Here is an 18,844-nt window from a genome sequence, read left to right on the forward strand (position 1 = left end):
TATATACATATACATATATATATTTTTTTTTTTATTAATTTTTGTTTTTTTCAACAAGTTGGTCGTCTCCCACCGAGGCAGGGTGACCCAAAAAAGAAAGGAAATCCCCAAAAAGAAAATACTCTCATCATCATTCAACACTTTCACCACACTCACACATTATCACTGCTTTTGCAGAGGTGCGCAGAATACAACAGTTTAGAAGCATATACGTATAAAGATACACAACATATCCCTCCAAACTGCCAATATCCCAAACCACTCCTTTAAAGTGCAGGCATTGTACTTCCCATTTCCAGGACTCAAGTCCGACTATATGAAAATAACCGGTTTCCCTGAATCCCTTCACTAAATATTACCCTGCTCACACTCCAACAGATCGTCAGGTCCCAAGTATCATTCGTCTCCATTCACTCCTATTTAACACGCTCATGCACGCTTGCTGGAAGTCCAAGCCCCTCGCCCAGAAAACCACCTTTACCCCCTCTTTCCAACCCTTTCGAGGACGACCCCTACCCCTCTTTCCTTCCTCTATAGATTTATATGCTTTCCATGTCATTCTACTTTGATCCATTCTCTCTAAATGACCAAACCACCTCAACAACCCCTCTTCTGCCCTCTGACTAATGCTTTTATTAACTCCACACCTTCTCCTAATTTCCACACTCCGAATTTTCTGCATAATATTTACACCACACATTGCCCTTAGACAGGACATCTCCACTGCCTCCAACCGTCTCCTCGCTGCTGCATTTACCACCCAAGCTTCACATCCATATAAGAGTGTTGGTACTACTATACTTTCATACATTCCCTTCTTTGCCTCCATAGATAACGTTTTTTGACTCCACATATACCTCAACGCACCACTCACCTTTTTTCCCTCATCAATTTTATGATTAACCTCATCCTTCATAAATCCATCCGCCGACACGTCAACTCCCAAGTATCTGAAAACATTCACTTCTTCCATACTCCTCCTCCCCAATTTGATATCCAATTTTTCTTTATCTAAATCATTTGATACCCTCATCACCTTACTCTTTTCTATGTTCACTTTCAGCTTTCTACCTTTACACATTCTCAAACTCATCCACTAACCTTTGCAATTTTTCTTAAGAATCTCCCATAAGCACAGTATCATCAGCAAAAAGTAACTGTGTCAATTCCCATTTTGAATTTGATTCCCCATAATTTAATCCTACCCCTCTCCTGAACACCCTAGCATTTACTTCTTTTACAACCCCATCTATAAATATATTAAACAACCATGGTGACATTACACATCCCTGTCTAGGACCTACTTTTACCGGGAAGTATTCTCCCTCTCTTCTACACACCCTAACCTGAGCCTCACTAATCTCATAAAAGCTCTTTACAGCATTTAGTAACTTAACACCTATTCCATAAACTTGCAACATCTGCCACATTGCTCCTCTATCCACTCTATCATATGCCTTTTCTAAATCCATAAATGCAATAAAAACTTCCCTACCTTTATCTAAATACTGTTCACATATAAGCTTCAATGTAAACACTTGATCTACACATCCCCTACCCACTCTGAAGCCTCCTTGCTCATCCGCAATTCTACATTCTGTCTTACTTCTAATTCTTTCAATTATAACCCTACCGTATACTTTTCCTGGTATACTCAGTAAACTTATTCCTCTATAATTTTTACAATCTCTTTTGTCCCCTTTCCCTTTATATAAAGGGACTATACATGCTCTCCGCCAATCCCTAGGTACCTTCCCCTCTTTCATACATTTATTAAACAAAAGTACCAACCACTCCAACACTATATCCCCCCCTGCTTTTAACATTTCTGTCATGATCCCATCAGTTCCAGCTGCTTTACCCCCTTTCATTCTACGTAATGCCTCACGTACCTCCACCACACTTACATTCTGCTCTTCTTCACTCCTAAAAGATGGTATACCTCCCTGGCCAGTGCATGAAATTACCACCTCCCTTTCTTCCTCAACATTTAAAAGTTCCTCAAAATATTCTCGCCATCTACCTAATACCTCCCTCTCCCCATCTACTAACTCCCCTACTCTGTTTTTAACGGACAAATCCATACTTTCCCTAGGCTTTCTTAACTTGTTTAACTCCAAAATTTTTTCTTATTTTCATTAAAATTTCTTGACAGTGCCTCTCCCACTCTTTCATCTGCTCTCCTTTTGCACTCTCACCACTCTCTTCACCTTTCTTTTACTCTCCATATACTCTGCTCTTCTTATAACACTTCTGCTTTGTAAAAAACCTCTCGTAAGCTCTATATATATATATATATATATATATATATATATATATATATATATATATATATATATATATATATATATATATATATATAAATATATATATATATATATATATATATATATAAATATATATAAATATATATATATATAAATATATATATATATATATAATATATATATATATATATAAATAAATATATATATATATATAAATATATATATATATATATATAATATATATATATATACATAAATATATATATATTTATTATATATATATATATAAATATATATATAAATATATATATATATATATATATATATATATATATATATATATATATATATATATATATATATATATATATATATGATCATTATTTAGTTGTAGCTACAGTTAGAGTAAGAGGTAGATGGGAAAAGATGAAGGTGGCAACAACAAGTAAGAGGGAGGTGAAAGTGTATAAACTAAGGGAGGAGGAAGTTTGGGCGAGATATAAGCGACTATTGGCAGAAAGGTGGGCTAGTGCAAAGATGAGTAGTGGGGGGGGTTGAAGAGGGTTGGAATAGTTTTAAAAATGCAGTATTAGAATGTGGGGCAGAAGTTTGTGGTTATAGGAGGGTGGGGGCAGGAGGAAAGAGGAGTGATTGGTGGAATGATGAAGTAAAGGGTGTGATAAAAGAGAAAAAGGTAGCTTACGAGAGGTTTTTACAAAGCAGAAGTGTTATAAGAAGAGTAGAGTATATGGAGAGTAAAAGAAAGGTGAAGAGAGTGGTGAGATAGTGCAAAAGGAGAGCAGATGAAAGAGTGGGAGAGGCACTGTCAAGAAATTTTAATGAAAATAAGAAAAAATTTTGGAGTGAGTTAAACAAGTTAAGAAAGCCTAGGGAAAGTATGGATTTGTCAGTTAAAAACAGAGTAGGGGAGTTAGTAGATGGGGAGAGGGAGGTATTAGGTAGACGGCAAGAATATTTTGAGGAACTTTTAAATGTTAAGGAAGAAAGGGAGGCGGTAATTTCATGCACTGGCCAGGGAGGTATACCATCTTTTAGGAGTGAAGAAGAGCAGAATGTAAGTGTGGTGGAGGTACGTGAGGCATTACGTAGAATGAAAGGGGGTAAAGCAGCTGGAACTGATGGGATCATGACAGAAATGTTAAAAGCAGGGGGGGATATAGTGTTGGAGTGGTTGGTACTTTTGTTTAATAAATGTATGAAAGAGGGGAAGGTACCTAGGGATTGGCGGAGAGCATGTATAGTCCCTTTATATAAAGGGAAAGGGGACAAAAGAGATTGTAAAAATTATAGAGGAATAAGTTTACTGAGTATACCAGGAAAAGTATACGGTAGGGTTATAATTGAAAGAATTAGAGGTAAGACAGAATGTAGAATTGCGGACGAGCAAGGAGGTTTCAGAGTGGGTAGGGGATGTGTAGATCAAGTGTTTACATTGAAGCATATATGTGAACAGTATTTAGATAAAGGTAGGGAAGTTTTTATTGCATTTATGGATTTAGAAAAGGCATATGATAGAGTGGATAGAGGAGCAATGTGGCAGATGTTGCAAGTATATGGAATAGGTGGTAAGTTACTAAATGCTGTAAAGAGCTTTTATGAGATTAGTGAGGCTCAGGTTAGGGTGTGTAGAAGAGAGGGAGAATACTTCCCGGTAAAAGTAGGTCTTAGACAGGGATGTGTAATGTCACCATGGTTGTTTAATATATTTATAGATGGGGTTGTAAAAGAAGTAAATGCTAGGGTGTTCGGGAGAGGGGTGGGATTAAATTATGGGGAATCAAATTCAAAATGGGAATTGACACAGTTACTTTTTGCTGATGATACTGTGCTTATGGGAGATTCTAAAGAAAAATTGCAAAGGTTAGTGGATGAGTTTGAGAATGTGTGTAAAGGTAGAAAGTTGAAAGTGAACATAGAAAAGAGTAAGGTGATGAGGGTATCAAATGATTTAGATAAAGAAAAATTGGATATCAAATTGGGGAGGAGGAGTATGGAAGAAGTGAATGTTTTCAGATACTTGGGAGTTGACGTGTCGGCGGATGGATTTATGAAGGATGAGGTTAATCATAGAATTGATGAAGGAAAAAAGGTGAGTGGTGCGTTGAGGTATATGTGGAGTCAAAAAACATTATCTATGGAGGCAAAGAAGGGAATGTATGAAAGTATAGTAGTACCAACACTTTTATATGGGTGCGAAGCTTGGGTGGTAAATGCAGCAGCGAGGAGACGGTTGGAGGCAGTGGAGATGTCCTGTTTAAGGGCAATGTGTGGTGTAAATATTATGCAGAAAATTCGGAGTGTGGAAATTAGGAGAAAGTGTGGAGTTAATAAAAGTATTAGTCAGAGGGCAGAAGAGGGGTTGTTGAGGTGGTTTGGTCATTTAGAGAGAATGGATCAAAGTAGAATGACATGGAAAGCATATAAATCTATAGGGGAAGGAAGGCGGGGTAGGGGTCGTCCTCGAAAGGGTTGGAGAGAGGGGGTAAAGGAGGTTTTGTGGGCGAGGGGCTTGGACTTCCAGCAAGCGTGCGTGAGCGTGTTAGATAGGAGTGAATGGAGACGAATGGTACTTGGGACCTGACGATCTGTTGGAGTGTGAGCAGGGTAATATTTAGTGAAGGGATTCAGGGAAACCGGTTATTTTCATATAGTCGGACTTGAGTCCTGGAAATGGGAAGTACAATGCCTGCACTTTAAAGGAGGGGTTTGGGATATTGGCAGTTTGGAGGGATATGTTGTGTATCTTTATATGTGTATGCTTCTAGACTGTTGTATTTTGAGCACCTCTGCAAAAACAGTGATAATGTGTGAGTGTGGTGAAAGTGTTGAATGATGATGAAAGTATTTTCTTTTTGGGGATTTTCTTTCTTTTTTGGGTCACCCTGCCTCGGTGGGAGACGGCCGACTTGTTGAAAAAAAAAAAAAAAAAAAATACATATATATTATATATATATATATATATATATAATATATATATTTATATATATATAATCTATATATATACAGTGGACCCCCGGTTAACGATATTTTTTCACTCCAGAAGTATGTTCAGGTTCCAGTACTGACCGAATTTGTTCCCATAAGAAATATTGTGAAGTAGATTAGTCCATTTCAGACCCCCAAACATACACGTACAAATGCACTTACATAAATACACTTACATAATTGGTCGCATTCGGAGGTAATCGTTATGCGGGGGTCCACTGTATATATATAATATATATATATATATATATATTTATATATATATTTTTTTCTTTCAACACACCGGCTGTATCCCACCGAGGCGGGGTGGCCCATAAGGAAAAACGAAAGTTTCTCCTTTTACATTTAGTAATATATACAGGAGAAGAGCTTACTAGCCTCCTTGCTCCCGGCATTTTAGTCGCCTCTTACAACACGCATGGCTTACGGAGGAAGAATTCTGTTCCACTTCCCCATGGAGATAAGAGGAAATAAACAAGAACAAGAACTAGAAAGAAAATAGAAGAAAACACAGAGAGGTGTATATATATGTGCTTGTACATATATGTGTAGTGTGACCTAAGTGTAAGTAGAAGTAGCAAAACATACCTGAAATCTTGCATGTTCATGAGACAGAAAAAAAGGCACCAGCAATCCTACCATCATGTAAAACAATCACAGGCTTTTGTTTTACATTCACTTGGCAGGACGGTAGTACCTCCCTGGGCAGTTGCTGTCTACCAACCTACTACCTAGAATATATATATATTTATATATTTATATTTTATTTATTTATTTCAACACTGGCTATCTCCCACTGAGATAGTGACCCGACAAAAAAGAAAGCACTTTCACTTGCTTATTCAATCACTATCTTCCCAGAAGGGCACTGACATCATAGTTTAGATGATACTCCAGACTGCAACAGCCCCACCCCTCCTTGAGTGTAGGTTATGTACGTCCACCTCAGGTGGAAGTACAACTAGGCAAAGGATAAAAATAAAACCTGCTCATAACAGAACAGCAGAAAGTCATATTATAAAATTAAACAAAATCAAGCTAATAATTCATGAAATTGATTCTCAACACAAGTACCGTATTTTGCGGTTTATTAGACTCGTTTTTTTTTTCCATAAATGTCTCCAAAAACCACCTTACATCCTATAAACTGAAGATCATTGACAGGAGCTTTAAGTTTGGGGTGTGGGGCTGGGCTGTAGCTCTCCCAGTTACTTCCGATGCCGAGCCATTGAAACTAAAACAAGTCCAGTGTTTCAAAATTACAGTAAATTAATAACGTTTTGAGACGAGCTATTTATGAAATATGTTGAGTGGTGTTTGTGGCTGTTGTGTTTTAACCAACCCATAAATCAAATTAATTTTGTGTTAGAATTAGCACACCAGGTTCTGGTAAATTTTAGTATAAATTTAATGCTTGTGATGAATTTGTCAAGATTGGTGAGGATTTCAAGCTGAAATAAGGTGTTCAGTTGGGCACTAGGCCTATTGTATGTTTTTACCTACCCATAGATGAAACGTAACCTTATTTCTACATGTAAATTTACCATAGGTTTCATTGGAGTAAATATTACTTGGTATTAGGCACTCTTTAACTTTTTTTTCTGATTATTGCCTTCTAAATTGGGATGCGTCTAATGCATCGGAGCGTCTTATAAACTGTGAAACACAGTACTTAGAACCAGCAGTGAGTAATACGCTACCACAGAAGTCAGGCGTCTATGATGTACAGTATCTAAAACTGGCCAAACAATTGCAACTCAACACTGACAGTTATTAGAGGTGAGACTGCAGGTAGCCTTCCAGCCCACCCTGGACAAATGCTACAAACTCAACCTCTATATGTCACTCTTGATCTATGCTTATCTGACTGTACAACAGTATCTATACTGCTTGTCCTAGCTAATCTCTGTTTGAATTGAGGAAGATAGTGGCAGAATGTTTTCTTATCAAATGTCTTGATCAGTGCATATGTCTTTTTTTTTTTTTTTTTTTTAACACTTCAGCCATCTTCCACTGAGGCAGGGTGACATTTATCTACATTAATTATATTCTAAAAGTTCTGGTTGATCTTAGAAGCTGATGCTTTAGTTTGATATTTTGGAGAGAATGACTTGACTGAAAATTAATTGTTTGAGAGATGCTGTTATTTAGTTATAGAAGCTGGGAAGTGGTAGATGTTAAAATTTAAGTGACCACCTAGATCAGAACTGAAGATGTGAGCGAAGTTTCTTCCTATTGACTGTTAGAAAGCAACAGCAACAGTACTGGAACTGTTGATCAGTAATGAGAAAGCAGTGTGATATACATATTGAATCATTACAATACTGCTGTTTGACATGATCAAAAAAAGTTGATTAGAATGATTCCTAATAGATTTCATCAAACTTTTTGAATATAAGGAGACCTTAAAGAATTACTCAATGTTAAGTTTTAAGTTTTTAATATTTCATGATAGCTAGAAAAAAAAAACTATTTTAAAGATTAGTTAGCCAAAGAATTAGTAGTAATTTTTGCAACTTAACTAAATTAAGGTTGTGGACTGAAAATGTTTGAGTATTTGCTGAGTACTCACATTGTTAGTTGGGAAGATGATGGTAGTAAGTGAAGCCTTAGAAAGTTTGCAATTAAAATTTTGCTAATTAGTAGCTTTTTTAGAATTTAGATATAAAGTAGACAAAGTATTGCAGACACAAGGGAAGTAAACCAGGCTGAGATGAGGCGGTAGTTGATTATAAGTAGGTACGAGGTTTGTGTGGAATGAAAGTTGAGGAATATTGTTTTGCACTTAACACAACATCAAGGTGGGAAGTAGCTTAAAAAAAATAAGTGTGATAGAGATTGAAATTAGACCAGTATATTTGTTTTATTTATACATATATCAGTTATGTTTTAGGGTGCCTACATTGATGTGGATTTTGACGGGGGTCATGGTTGGGACTGGTACTTTTTTTTTTTTTTTAAATCTGCATTCTCTTACTTTGGCATAATTGGTTGAATTTTTGAAGGAGAGGCATGTTCTTCAGTGAGGCAAGTAACTCTGCTTTGAGAAAACCAATTTATAGTTTAAATGACAGGTTTTTTATCCCAGCAAATTGTTACACAGAACTTGCAGAATCCATGCTTCTGTACCTAACTATAGTGCCAAATAGCTTACTTTGTAAATGATTATTGACAACTTCAGAAAGTTTTAGAAGACCAAAATTGTTTCAATTTTAGAAAAAGACAGCTTAGAATTAAGATTAGCATGATTATGGGAAAAATGTTAACAAATACAGTATTTGTTGTCTTTGGAAATATATTAGACTACAATTCCTTCCTTGATTTGTGTCTTGCCCTTTATACATTTCATGATTAATACCATTACTATTAATGACTAATTAGTGTAAAAAAGTATACTCTTTCTTTGTGTTTTAAACTTCTTTTACTCATTTTTAAATTCCATGGCCTCTTTCTTCAAATTTTATCAAACTCTTCAGAATCAGTAAATCTCATAATCTCATATTAACAAGTTTAATAATTTTTGTCATAATCTTGTGTTATGCCATTACAAAAAAACAAGATGCGCATTGAGAGAGGTGAACAATCTGGTGTATTGTATTCCCCAGGGCTTTAAAGAAATGGACATGGATGTGATTGGTGACTTCCGTTATGCAGACGATGAATTTAAAGACCCTGATGACAACCTAAGGTAAGGTGCTATTCAAGAATTTTATATTTCCCGTGTACTATACCTGGTGCCCTGCTAAACACTTAACTTTTCTTGATGCCTTGTGATGCTTTACTTTTAGTAAAAAATAAAAATTGATTATCTCTGGTTATGTATCTGAGGGAAAGAAAGGAATGGGGAGGTTTGAGCTCAGGGAAAATGGCTGTTAGAAACAAGTCTTGTGTTGTATCAAGACTGCTTCCCTGTTTTCATGAGCTTAATCTTTTCTTCAGCACCTTGGAGTCGTATTGAATTTTAAATTTAACATTATCATATTTTAGTGACTTTTAATACAAATGGTATCATTCCTGTTGCTGATAGTTTATGTATAAGGCAGTAAATCTTTGATAAATATAAATTAGGGATAACAGCATTTGTGTGTTCAATAATTGCAAGTTAATGTGATTATTTGACAATTAAAAATACGAGAGGAGAGTTATTAACCCTTAAACTGTTCAAATGTAGATCTATGTTTGCACGCGTAGCACTCCAAACGTAGATCAACGTTTTATTTTTCATTCCTTCAAGTTTGGCATAATAGGCTTGAGTCGCCTAGACATGAAGGAATGGGCCTGTGCACTCAGTGTGCGCAGTATTAAAAAAATCTGGTAGCACTTAGTACCTTGTGGGAGCACCAGTTCAATTGAGCGCCAGCTAGAGCAAATAGCCTGGCAAACACCGGGGATTCGCTGATGCCATGTCGCATTAACACTCCCATTTTAAGAGGAAAGTAAAAATAGGCTAGATAAATACATGAGTGTGGGTGGGTGTGAATTGGAGACTAGCTTGTGCTACTAGCTCTGATGTCATGCTCCTTCCTTCAATGGATGTGACTTGACTAGGTGGGTCGTTGGTCTAAGCTGGGGGAGGGTGACATGGACCTGCCTTGCATGGGCCAGTAGGCCTGCTGCAGTGTTCCTTCTTTCTCATGTTCTTATGCATTCCGCAGGCTGGCCAGCTGACTTGTTTTGGCTGTGTCTGGCTGTCTCTGTCTATATCTCTGTCTCACATGCACACAAGTACAGTTATTATACATAGTGTAAATTACCTAGGATAACTCAAAAATTCCAGGCAAAGATACAGATAGATAGATACAGACAGGCAGACAGATACAGACAGACATGTTTGTGTGTATCAGTGAAAACAAATAAAGCCAGGGTTTCCTGAGTGCCCATTTATCAGATGTCACTGGGCTGTCAACAGTTGTCATAACACCATTCTTCAAAGAGTTTGATATACGTATGCTCCAGGCAGACAGAAAGACAGATAAGCAGAGACAGACAGACAAGCAGATACAGACAGACAGATAAACAGACAGACATGTTTGTGTAACAGTGATAAATACAGCGAGGGTTAGCTAAATACATGAGTGAGTGTGGGTGGGTGTGAGTTGGACCTGACTAGCTTGTGCTACTAGGTTTGATGTTGTGCTCCTTCCTTCAGTGAATGTGACCTGACTAGGTGGGTCATTTTCTAATCCGAGGGGGGGGGGGACATGGACCTGCCTTGCATGGGTCAGTAGGCCTGCTGCGGTGTTCTTTCTTATGTTCTTACGTATTCGGCAGGCTGGCTGGCTTTGGCTGTTTGTCTATATCTCTGTATCTGTGTATATCTGTCTATCTTTGTCTCACATGCACACATACACATACACACAGTGTAAATTACTTAGGATAACCCAAAAATTCCAGGCAAAGATACAGACAGACGGACAAACATGTTTGTGTGTATCAGTGAAAACAAATAAAGTCAGGATTCCCTGAGCACCCATTTATCAAATGTCACTGGGCTGTCAACAGTTGTCATAACACCATTCTTCAAGGAGTTTGATGTACGTATACTCCAGGCAGACAGAAAGACAGATAAGCTGAGAGAGACAGATAGAGAGACAAGACATGTTTGTGTGTAACAGTGATAACAAATACAGGAGGGTTAGCTGGAGCAGTGGGCATTTATCAAATGTCACTGGGCTGTCAACAGTATAGGGATGCCTTTCTTAACACCATGCTTCAATTTATACGCCAGGGTATCTAAAACATTGCTGGGACCTTTAAATACTTTGTATATATTTCTAGACAATAGTAAATAACCCAGGCAGGTGTAAATATTCACCTGTCAATGTGATTGTGACTATTTGAGCACTATTTCAGTACCTAATATTAGTGTCAGAACAAAGACTGGCTATGAAATCAGAAGAACTGTTATAAATTGTAATTATCAGAACAAAAATATATAAATTAAAATAAAAACGAGGAAAAATGGTATATCAGCAACACTTCTGCAAGCGGCAGGAGTTGATGTTGCTGTCAAGTGAGCATTCAGAGCCAACTTCACAGTCTTATATCTCAGTAAGTACTGACCCTAAAAAATTTTTTTTAATCCTATAACATGTAGAAAAATGTGCTCTTCATTTAAAAAAAAAAAAAACTATTTTTTTATTTTTCAAAATATTCGGAGCGCCACACGAGTGAATGTAGATCTACGTGTGGACAGTTTAAGGGTTAAAGGAGAGTTAGAGGTATTGGGCAGATGGAGGGGATATTTTGAGGAATTGTTAAATGTTGATGAAGATAGGGAAGCTGTGATTTCGTGTATAGGGCAAGGAGGAATAACATCTCGTAGGAGTGAGGAAGAGCCTGTTGTGAGTGGGGAAAGTTTGTGAGGCAGTGGGTAGAATGAAAGAGGGTAAGGCAGATGGGATTGATGGGATAAAGATAGAAATGTTAAAAGCAGGTGGGGATGTAGTTTTGGAGTGGTTGGTGCTGTTATTTAATAAATGTATGGAAGAGGTTAAGGTACCTTGGAATTGGCAGAGAGCATGCACAGTTCTTTTGTATAAAGGCAGAGGGGACAAAAGAGATTGCAAAAATTATAGGGGAATAAGTCTGTTGAGTATACCTGGTAAAGTGTATGGTAGAGTTATTATTGAAAGAATTAAGAGTCAGCTGGAGAGTAGGATAGCATAGGAACAACGAGGCTTTAGGAAAGGCAGGGGGTGTGTAGACCAAGTGTTTACAATGAAACATATAGGTGAACAGTATTTAGATAAGGGGTGAAGAGGTTTTTGTGGCATTTATGGATTTGGAAAAGGTGTATGACAGGGTGGATAGGGAGGCAGTGTGGCAGATATTGCAGGTATATATGGAATAGGTAGGTTACTGAAAGCAACGAAGAGTTTTTATGAAGATAGTGAGGCTCTGGTTAGAGTATGTAGGAGAGAGGGAGATTATTTCCCAGTAAAAGTAAGCCTTAGACAAGGATGTGTGATGTCGCCATGATTGTTCAATACATATATTCATAGATAGGGTTGTTAGAGAAGGGAATATGTAGGTCATGGCAAGAGGTATGGGGTTAAAAGATAAAGAATCTAACACAAAGTGGGAGTTGTCACAGTTGCTAATGACACTGTGCTTTTGGGAGATTCTGAAGAGAAGTTGCAGAGGTTGGTGAATGAGTTTGGTAGGGTATGTAAAAGAAGAAAATTAAAAGTGAATATAGGAAAGAGTAAGGTGATGAGAATAACAAGATTAGGTAACAAAAGATTGGATATCAGATTGGAGGGAGAGAGTATGGAGGAGGTGAAGGTATTCAGATATTTACGAGTGGACGTGTCAGCAGATGGGTGTAAGAAGGATTAGGTGAATCATAGAATTGATGAGGGGAAAAGGGTGAGTGGTGCACTTAGGAATATGTTGAGTCAAAGAACTCTGTCCGTGGAAACAAAGGGGAATGTACGAGAGTACGGTGGACCCTTGAGTTTCGAACTTAATTCGTTCCAGGAGCTAGTTCTAAAGTCGAAATGTTCGAAAGTCGAACCAATATTTCCCCTTAGAAATAATGGAAATACAATTAATCTGTTCCAGAAACCCAGAAATATTCACAAAAAAAATACATTTTATAGAGATTACATTATAGTTTTACACACAACAAACATACATAGTACAATTAGTATTAGATAAATAAACATTTAAGTAAACATACAAAATAATATTTTTACTTACCAAAAAAAAAAAATTGTTGAAGGGAACACGGGGTTGTGTAAACATGGCTGGCTGGGCTGGGCTGGGCTGGGCTGGCTGGCTGGCTGGCTGGCTGGCTATGAGGCTGGCTGGCTGGCTATGAGGCTGGCTGGCTGGCTGGCTATGAGGTTGGCTGGCTGGCTGGCTATGAGGCTGGCTGGCTGGCTGGCTGGCTGGCTGGCTATGAGGCTGGCTGGCTGGCTGGCTGGCTATGAGGCTGGCTGGCTGGCTGGCTGGCTATGAGGCTGGCTGGCTGGCTGGCTGGCTGGCTGGCTGGCTATGAGGCTGGCTGGCTGGCTGGCTGGCTGGCTGGCTATGAGGCTGGCTGGCTGGCTGGCTGGCTGGCTATGAGGCTGGCTGGCTGGCTGGCTGGCTGGCTGGCTGGCTATGAGGCTGGCTGGCTGGCTGGCTGGCTGGCTATGAGGCTGGCTGGCTATGAGGCCATCCACCAATACCAACCACCATCACCACCTTGGTAGCTTATTTCACAGACGCACTTAATAAACAAGCACCAAACGCAATGAATAAACTGTGAAATGTTTAAATGAGTGGCAGGTCAGTGTTCACTCAAGCATCAACAAAGCCAGACCGGCTCACGAGGGGATGCGGACAGAGCAGGCTGGTGGACAGGTCTGGTACCCGACAGTTTGAAAGCTGGGTAGAGTTCGATACTCGGAAGAAAATTGGTTCGAAAAAAGTGATCGAAACTCGAAATGTTCGATAGTCAGCCCATTTGAAACTCAAGGGTCCACTGTATAGTTATACCAACACTTATATGGGTGTGAAGCATGGGTAGTGAATATTGCAACAAGGAGAAGGCTAGAGGCAGTGGAGATGTCATGTCTGAGGGCAATGTGTGGTATGAATATAATGCAGAGAATTTGTAGTTTGGAAATTAGAAAGAGGTGCGGGATTACCAAAACTATTATCCAGAGGGCTGAGGAGGGGTTGTTGAAGTGGTTCGAACATGTAAAGAGGATGTAAAGAGTGTAAAAATCGGTAGTGGAGGGAAGGCGGGGTAGGGGTCAGCCTAGGAAAGGTTGGAGGGAGGGGATAAAGGAGGTTTTGTGTGCGAGGGGCTTGGACTTCCAGCAAGCATGCATTAGTGTATTTGATAGGAGTGAATGGAGACCAATGGTTTTTAATATTTGATGTGCTGTTGGAGTGTGAGCAAAGTAACATTTATGAAGAGATTCAGGGAAACCGGCAGGCTGAACTTGAGTCCTGGAGATGGGAAGTACGTACAGTGTCTGCACTCTGAAGGAGGGGTGTTAATGTTGCAGTTTTATAACTGTAGTGTAAGCATGCCTCTGGCAAGACAATGATGGAGTGAATGATGATGAAAGTTTTTCTTTTTCAGGCCTCCCTCCCTTGGTGGGAATTGGCCGATGTGTAATAAATAATAATAAGAATTATATAATAATACACTGCAATAAATAATTTTGTGAGATACAGGAGGTCCTCTTCAAACTCGCCAAGTTAACCAATATCAGCATTTATATATAGGCCACTTGTGAACCAGTCAAGTTTTTACGGTTGCCAACAGAGATAATGGAAGATTTGCCAATCAGCTTAGTGTTTAGTGGAGGATGTACTGTCAATAGATTTCATAGTTTTCTTAATTATACTGGCATGTGCAAACATGTACATGTGTACTTTCTTCTTAACCCTTTGACTGTCGCAACCCCAAATCCTGAGGTGTCTCCTGGTGTCGCAAAATTTAAAAAAAAAAAAAAATATATTTTTTCTTATGAAATGATAGAATCTTTTCCCGATTGTAATGACACCAAAAAAACGAAATTTGATGGAAAACTGACGGAATTATGCTCTCGCGAAGTTAGCGACCTCGGCGCTGTTTACAAATCAGCGATTTCGCCCACTTTGAGCCCTATTTTCGGCTAATTCCATTGTTCCAGTTGCCCAACCTCATAGCTATTTCTTTAGAACTCCATTTTTTCTATCGATTGAGTACAAGAAACTGCCCATTTACTGATTTCAACTACCTAATAATGTGGTCAGAAATTTGCAATTTGGCCAATTTCACGAAAACTAAAAAATATGACAATTTCAAAATAAGGTCCAGAATGAACAATGCAGACATTCCTGGCTCTAAAATAACATTTTCTTTGCTCATCAGTCATGTCTCCAGGCCCCTCTGTTATTACTCTTGCTTTCTATTTTGAATTTTTATTCAAACAAAAAATAGAAGACTTACTATTATGCAGACTACTGCAATTCTGTAATAATTGTATAAATAACATCAACCCATTCATGACTGCATATTAGAATGGCTAGTTGGACATTTATTGGTCAATGGCATCATTTGTTTACTTTTGAACATTGGCAAAAATCAAACATTTCCCCTACTTTGAGCTCCATTTCTAGGTTCTTTTTATAGTAAAATCAATCAAAATCACCTCTATTTCTATAATATGTTTTCCATTCTATCAAATGAGACCAAGAAAATGAGAATACAACTTAAATACTATACGAAAATAGACCACAAAGTCAGCATTTTAATTAAAAAAAAACGGTCGGAGTTTTTTTTTTCTCATTATGCACTGCGTGCTCCAGCATTTTTTTTACATGGTGCACACTAACCACACAGACCCATTCTCTCACATGTGGGCCTACCAGCTTTCTCCTGCTTGATTTGAAGCCGCTAGAATTTATGAGTATATATACATCAAACACGGTACCTCGTAAGACGTATATATACGGCCGCGGCAGTCAAAGGGTTAACCATCACAGACAAACACTCATATGGTCATACAGTACACATGCATGCATATCATCAAATGCTAAGGCATTTTATAATTCAGGACGTGTATTAATTTTTTTTATAATGTCAGCTTTCCACCTAGGTAGGGTGATCAGAAAAAGAAGCAACATTTTCATCATCACTTAATTCATCACTGTCTTGCCAGAGGCATGCCAATACTACAGTTCAAAAACTGCAACATATCTCCACCCATCCTTTAGAGTGCTGTTGCTGTACTCCCCATTTCTATGACTCAAGTTCAGCTAACCGGTTACCCTGAATTCTTAAATGTTGCCTTGCTCACATTCCAACAGCACATAGTCATAAAAACCACTTGTCTCCACTCCAGTCCAACATGCTTACACAAGCCTGTTGGATGCTCAGGCCTCAAGTAGGATTGCAGACAGAAACTACCCATTAGGGAGATACTGTTGTCCTGTCAAACAAATCTGAAATGGAAGCCTGTTAATTGTTTTACACTGGTAGTTTGTTGGTGTGTCGTCTTTGAAATAAACATGCAACATAACTGGTACATCTTACTGCTACTACTTACATTCAGCATACACTACTACACATGCAGCTGTGCGTGTATGTAAACACACTCATCTGAGTTTCCTTCTAATTATTGTAATAGCTCTTGTCCTTGTAGTGCTACCTTTAAGCTCCATGGGAAAGTAGGTGAGAATTCTTCTGTAATAAGTACAAAATTATTGAGAGCAAAGGGTTAATGTAACCCCTTCTCTCCTATATTAACTACTATAACGAAAATGAAAGAAATTTCATTTGCTTTTGCTTTCTTTATTAGACGTGTCTATTTAGGAAGAATGTAATACGTATTTGTTTGAATTTTTTTTTTTCATAATCTGCCTTACCTTGGAGGAGTATGGGGAGTGAGATAAATATTTTTATTATACCTGTATATCTTTCCCAAACTTTTACAGTGGACCTCTTCAGCGGTTAAGTACACAAGCACTGGCTCTATCTGGTACAACAGAAATGGGAATGGGTACCCTCACAGGTGGTCAGGGAATCGAAGGAGGAGGAGAAGGTGGAGTTGTCGAGGATCGCGATTTGTTTGAAGAAATGTGTGCACACCGACGTCCAGATATGAATGACTTTGATGATATGTGGAGTGATAAAGAAAAAGAAATTACTTTCAACCAAGAGTCAGTGCAGTCAGAAAAGTAAGTGTAGTTTCTTGTATTTCATAAAATTAGAACAGATATATGAAATACATTAACCCACTTTCAAAACTACATTTCTTCCATTGTGCTGGAGTGAGATTTTTTCATAATGACCTCATTATTTAAGCTTTGTAATAATTTCTTATTTTTGTACTGTAGTTGTAACTGGGTATCATGTTTAAGCACTCAAGTACATAAGTCTGGTTTTCTAGTGACTGCAAAGAGCAAATTTATTTTTGTTCTTTACTTTAATTAGGGTAATTGTTAACTAGTGTGATGAGTAATTGTTTTAGTTTATAAGTAGCTGTATACCAAGTTTTGGTAGTGTGGCAAGCATTGAGGAGATTTGCCTAAGTAATTGGAAGTTACTTTTAGTTGAGAATGCAGTTTTGCAGCAACTAAGCTTTATAGTTTGCATTCATAAGTAAAGTATAAGATATATACAGCAGCTCATTTGATTAGCTATTTGTAGTTATAGGAGTAGAGCTGTGCTTGTGGTGTCTTGCCTTTTGTGTTCAGGTTGCTGTTAAATTTTTCAAGTTAATAGTGGTAGTAGAACATATTACCACCTATGTCTCAGTTCAGCACTCTACCACTCTGAAGAAATAGTCTTTAGTATTCTTTAGTGTCAATTCAGCACCACTTGACTTTTAGTCTGCAGTTGTAGCCTCTTGCTCATATGAGATCTCTATAAACAATGTAACTTGTGAAACATTGCATTCAGAAAAGTTTGGATTTTTTAATTGATACCATTTTTTCTATATATATGTTGGTAGAATTACCAACAATATGCAAAGTAAAAGTACATAAGTGCAACTAATGTGACATTTTATTGTGGCAACGTTTTGCTCTCCAGGAGCTTTGTCAAGTTGTTTGTAACGGTTTGACAAAGCTCCTGGAGAGCGAAACGGTCCCATAATAAAATGTCACATTAGTTGCACTTTGTGTCCTTTTACTTTACCATTTTTTTTGTTTAGTATTTATAAAAATTACTGTTACTCTGAAAAATTAAGGTAGTAAATGGGATTTAAAATGTATTCATTTATTTCACCTCAACAGTGACAAGGAAAAGGATGCAGGTTCTAGTTCAGAAGAGGAAGATGAAGAGGAATATTCTGGAGTTAGATCAGGAGAGACTAAAATGGAAGTGGATCCTGATGGTATGGCACTAATTGATTTAAAAAAAATAGTTGCAATGTTTTTCCAAGTGAATATATACGAACATAAAGATGTAATAAAACTGGTCATGGTACAAACTCAGCTGGTGAAAACAAAGTAGATGGTACTGATAATTATCCCTCCAAATTTGCATGCTGCTGCACAAATAAACCACCACCCACTTAATTTGCGGATTTCGATTATCCTGTGTTTTTGTGGTGATCAATCAGAAAATAAGAGTAATTTTTCAACATTTTTCTGGCCTGGGCTTTCCCACAATGGAATCTGTTTATTCTGGTCATTATCTCTTGTAAATGTGAATATTAACTAGGTTAGAGTGATTTACAGTATTAGACATGTGACCAAAATAAAATAAATGAACCTAACTCTTAATAAAATTTGTCTAAACTTGTGTATGGTTGTAGTGCGAATGATAAGAAAGGGATGAGTGTGGATGTTATGAATGAAAGGAAGCTGGATGTCCTGGTAGGAGAGTTTCAGTGGGGAGAAATAAATGGGATTAGGTCAGGGGTTTCTAATAGAGTTAGAGCTAAGGAAGGAATAGCAATAATGTTGAAGGATAAGTTATGGTAGGAAAAGAAGGAATATAAATGTATAAATTCAAGGATTATGTTGAGTAAACTAAGGGTTGGAGTAGAGGGAAGTGTAGAGGAGAGAGAGAGAGATTTTTGGGAAATGTTGAGTGAGGGAGTACTTGTGGTTGGGGATCTCAATGCTGAAATGGG

General features: G+C 37.8%; 1 protein-coding gene across 11 annotated transcripts in view; it reads left to right on the forward strand.

Moving 5' to 3' along the window:
• fmt (phosphatase 6 regulatory subunit 1-like protein fmt) overlaps window positions 1-18,844 on the forward strand; it is a 113,257-nt gene that overhangs the window by 79,402 nt on the left and 15,011 nt on the right. For all 11 annotated transcript variants that reach the window (XM_070097158.1, XM_070097157.1, XM_070097165.1 and 8 more), the window contains 3 exons: window positions 8,879-8,961; window positions 16,698-16,940; window positions 18,000-18,100. In XM_070097158.1, coding sequence (XP_069953259.1) covers window positions 8,879-8,961; window positions 16,698-16,940; window positions 18,000-18,100 — 427 coding nt within the window. The remainder of the gene's footprint in view (window positions 1-8,878; window positions 8,962-16,697; window positions 16,941-17,999; window positions 18,101-18,844) is intronic.

This window comes from Cherax quadricarinatus, chromosome 56 (genome assembly GCF_038502225.1).
Source record: "Cherax quadricarinatus isolate ZL_2023a chromosome 56, ASM3850222v1, whole genome shotgun sequence".
Taxonomy (NCBI): domain Eukaryota; kingdom Metazoa; phylum Arthropoda; class Malacostraca; order Decapoda; family Parastacidae; genus Cherax; species Cherax quadricarinatus.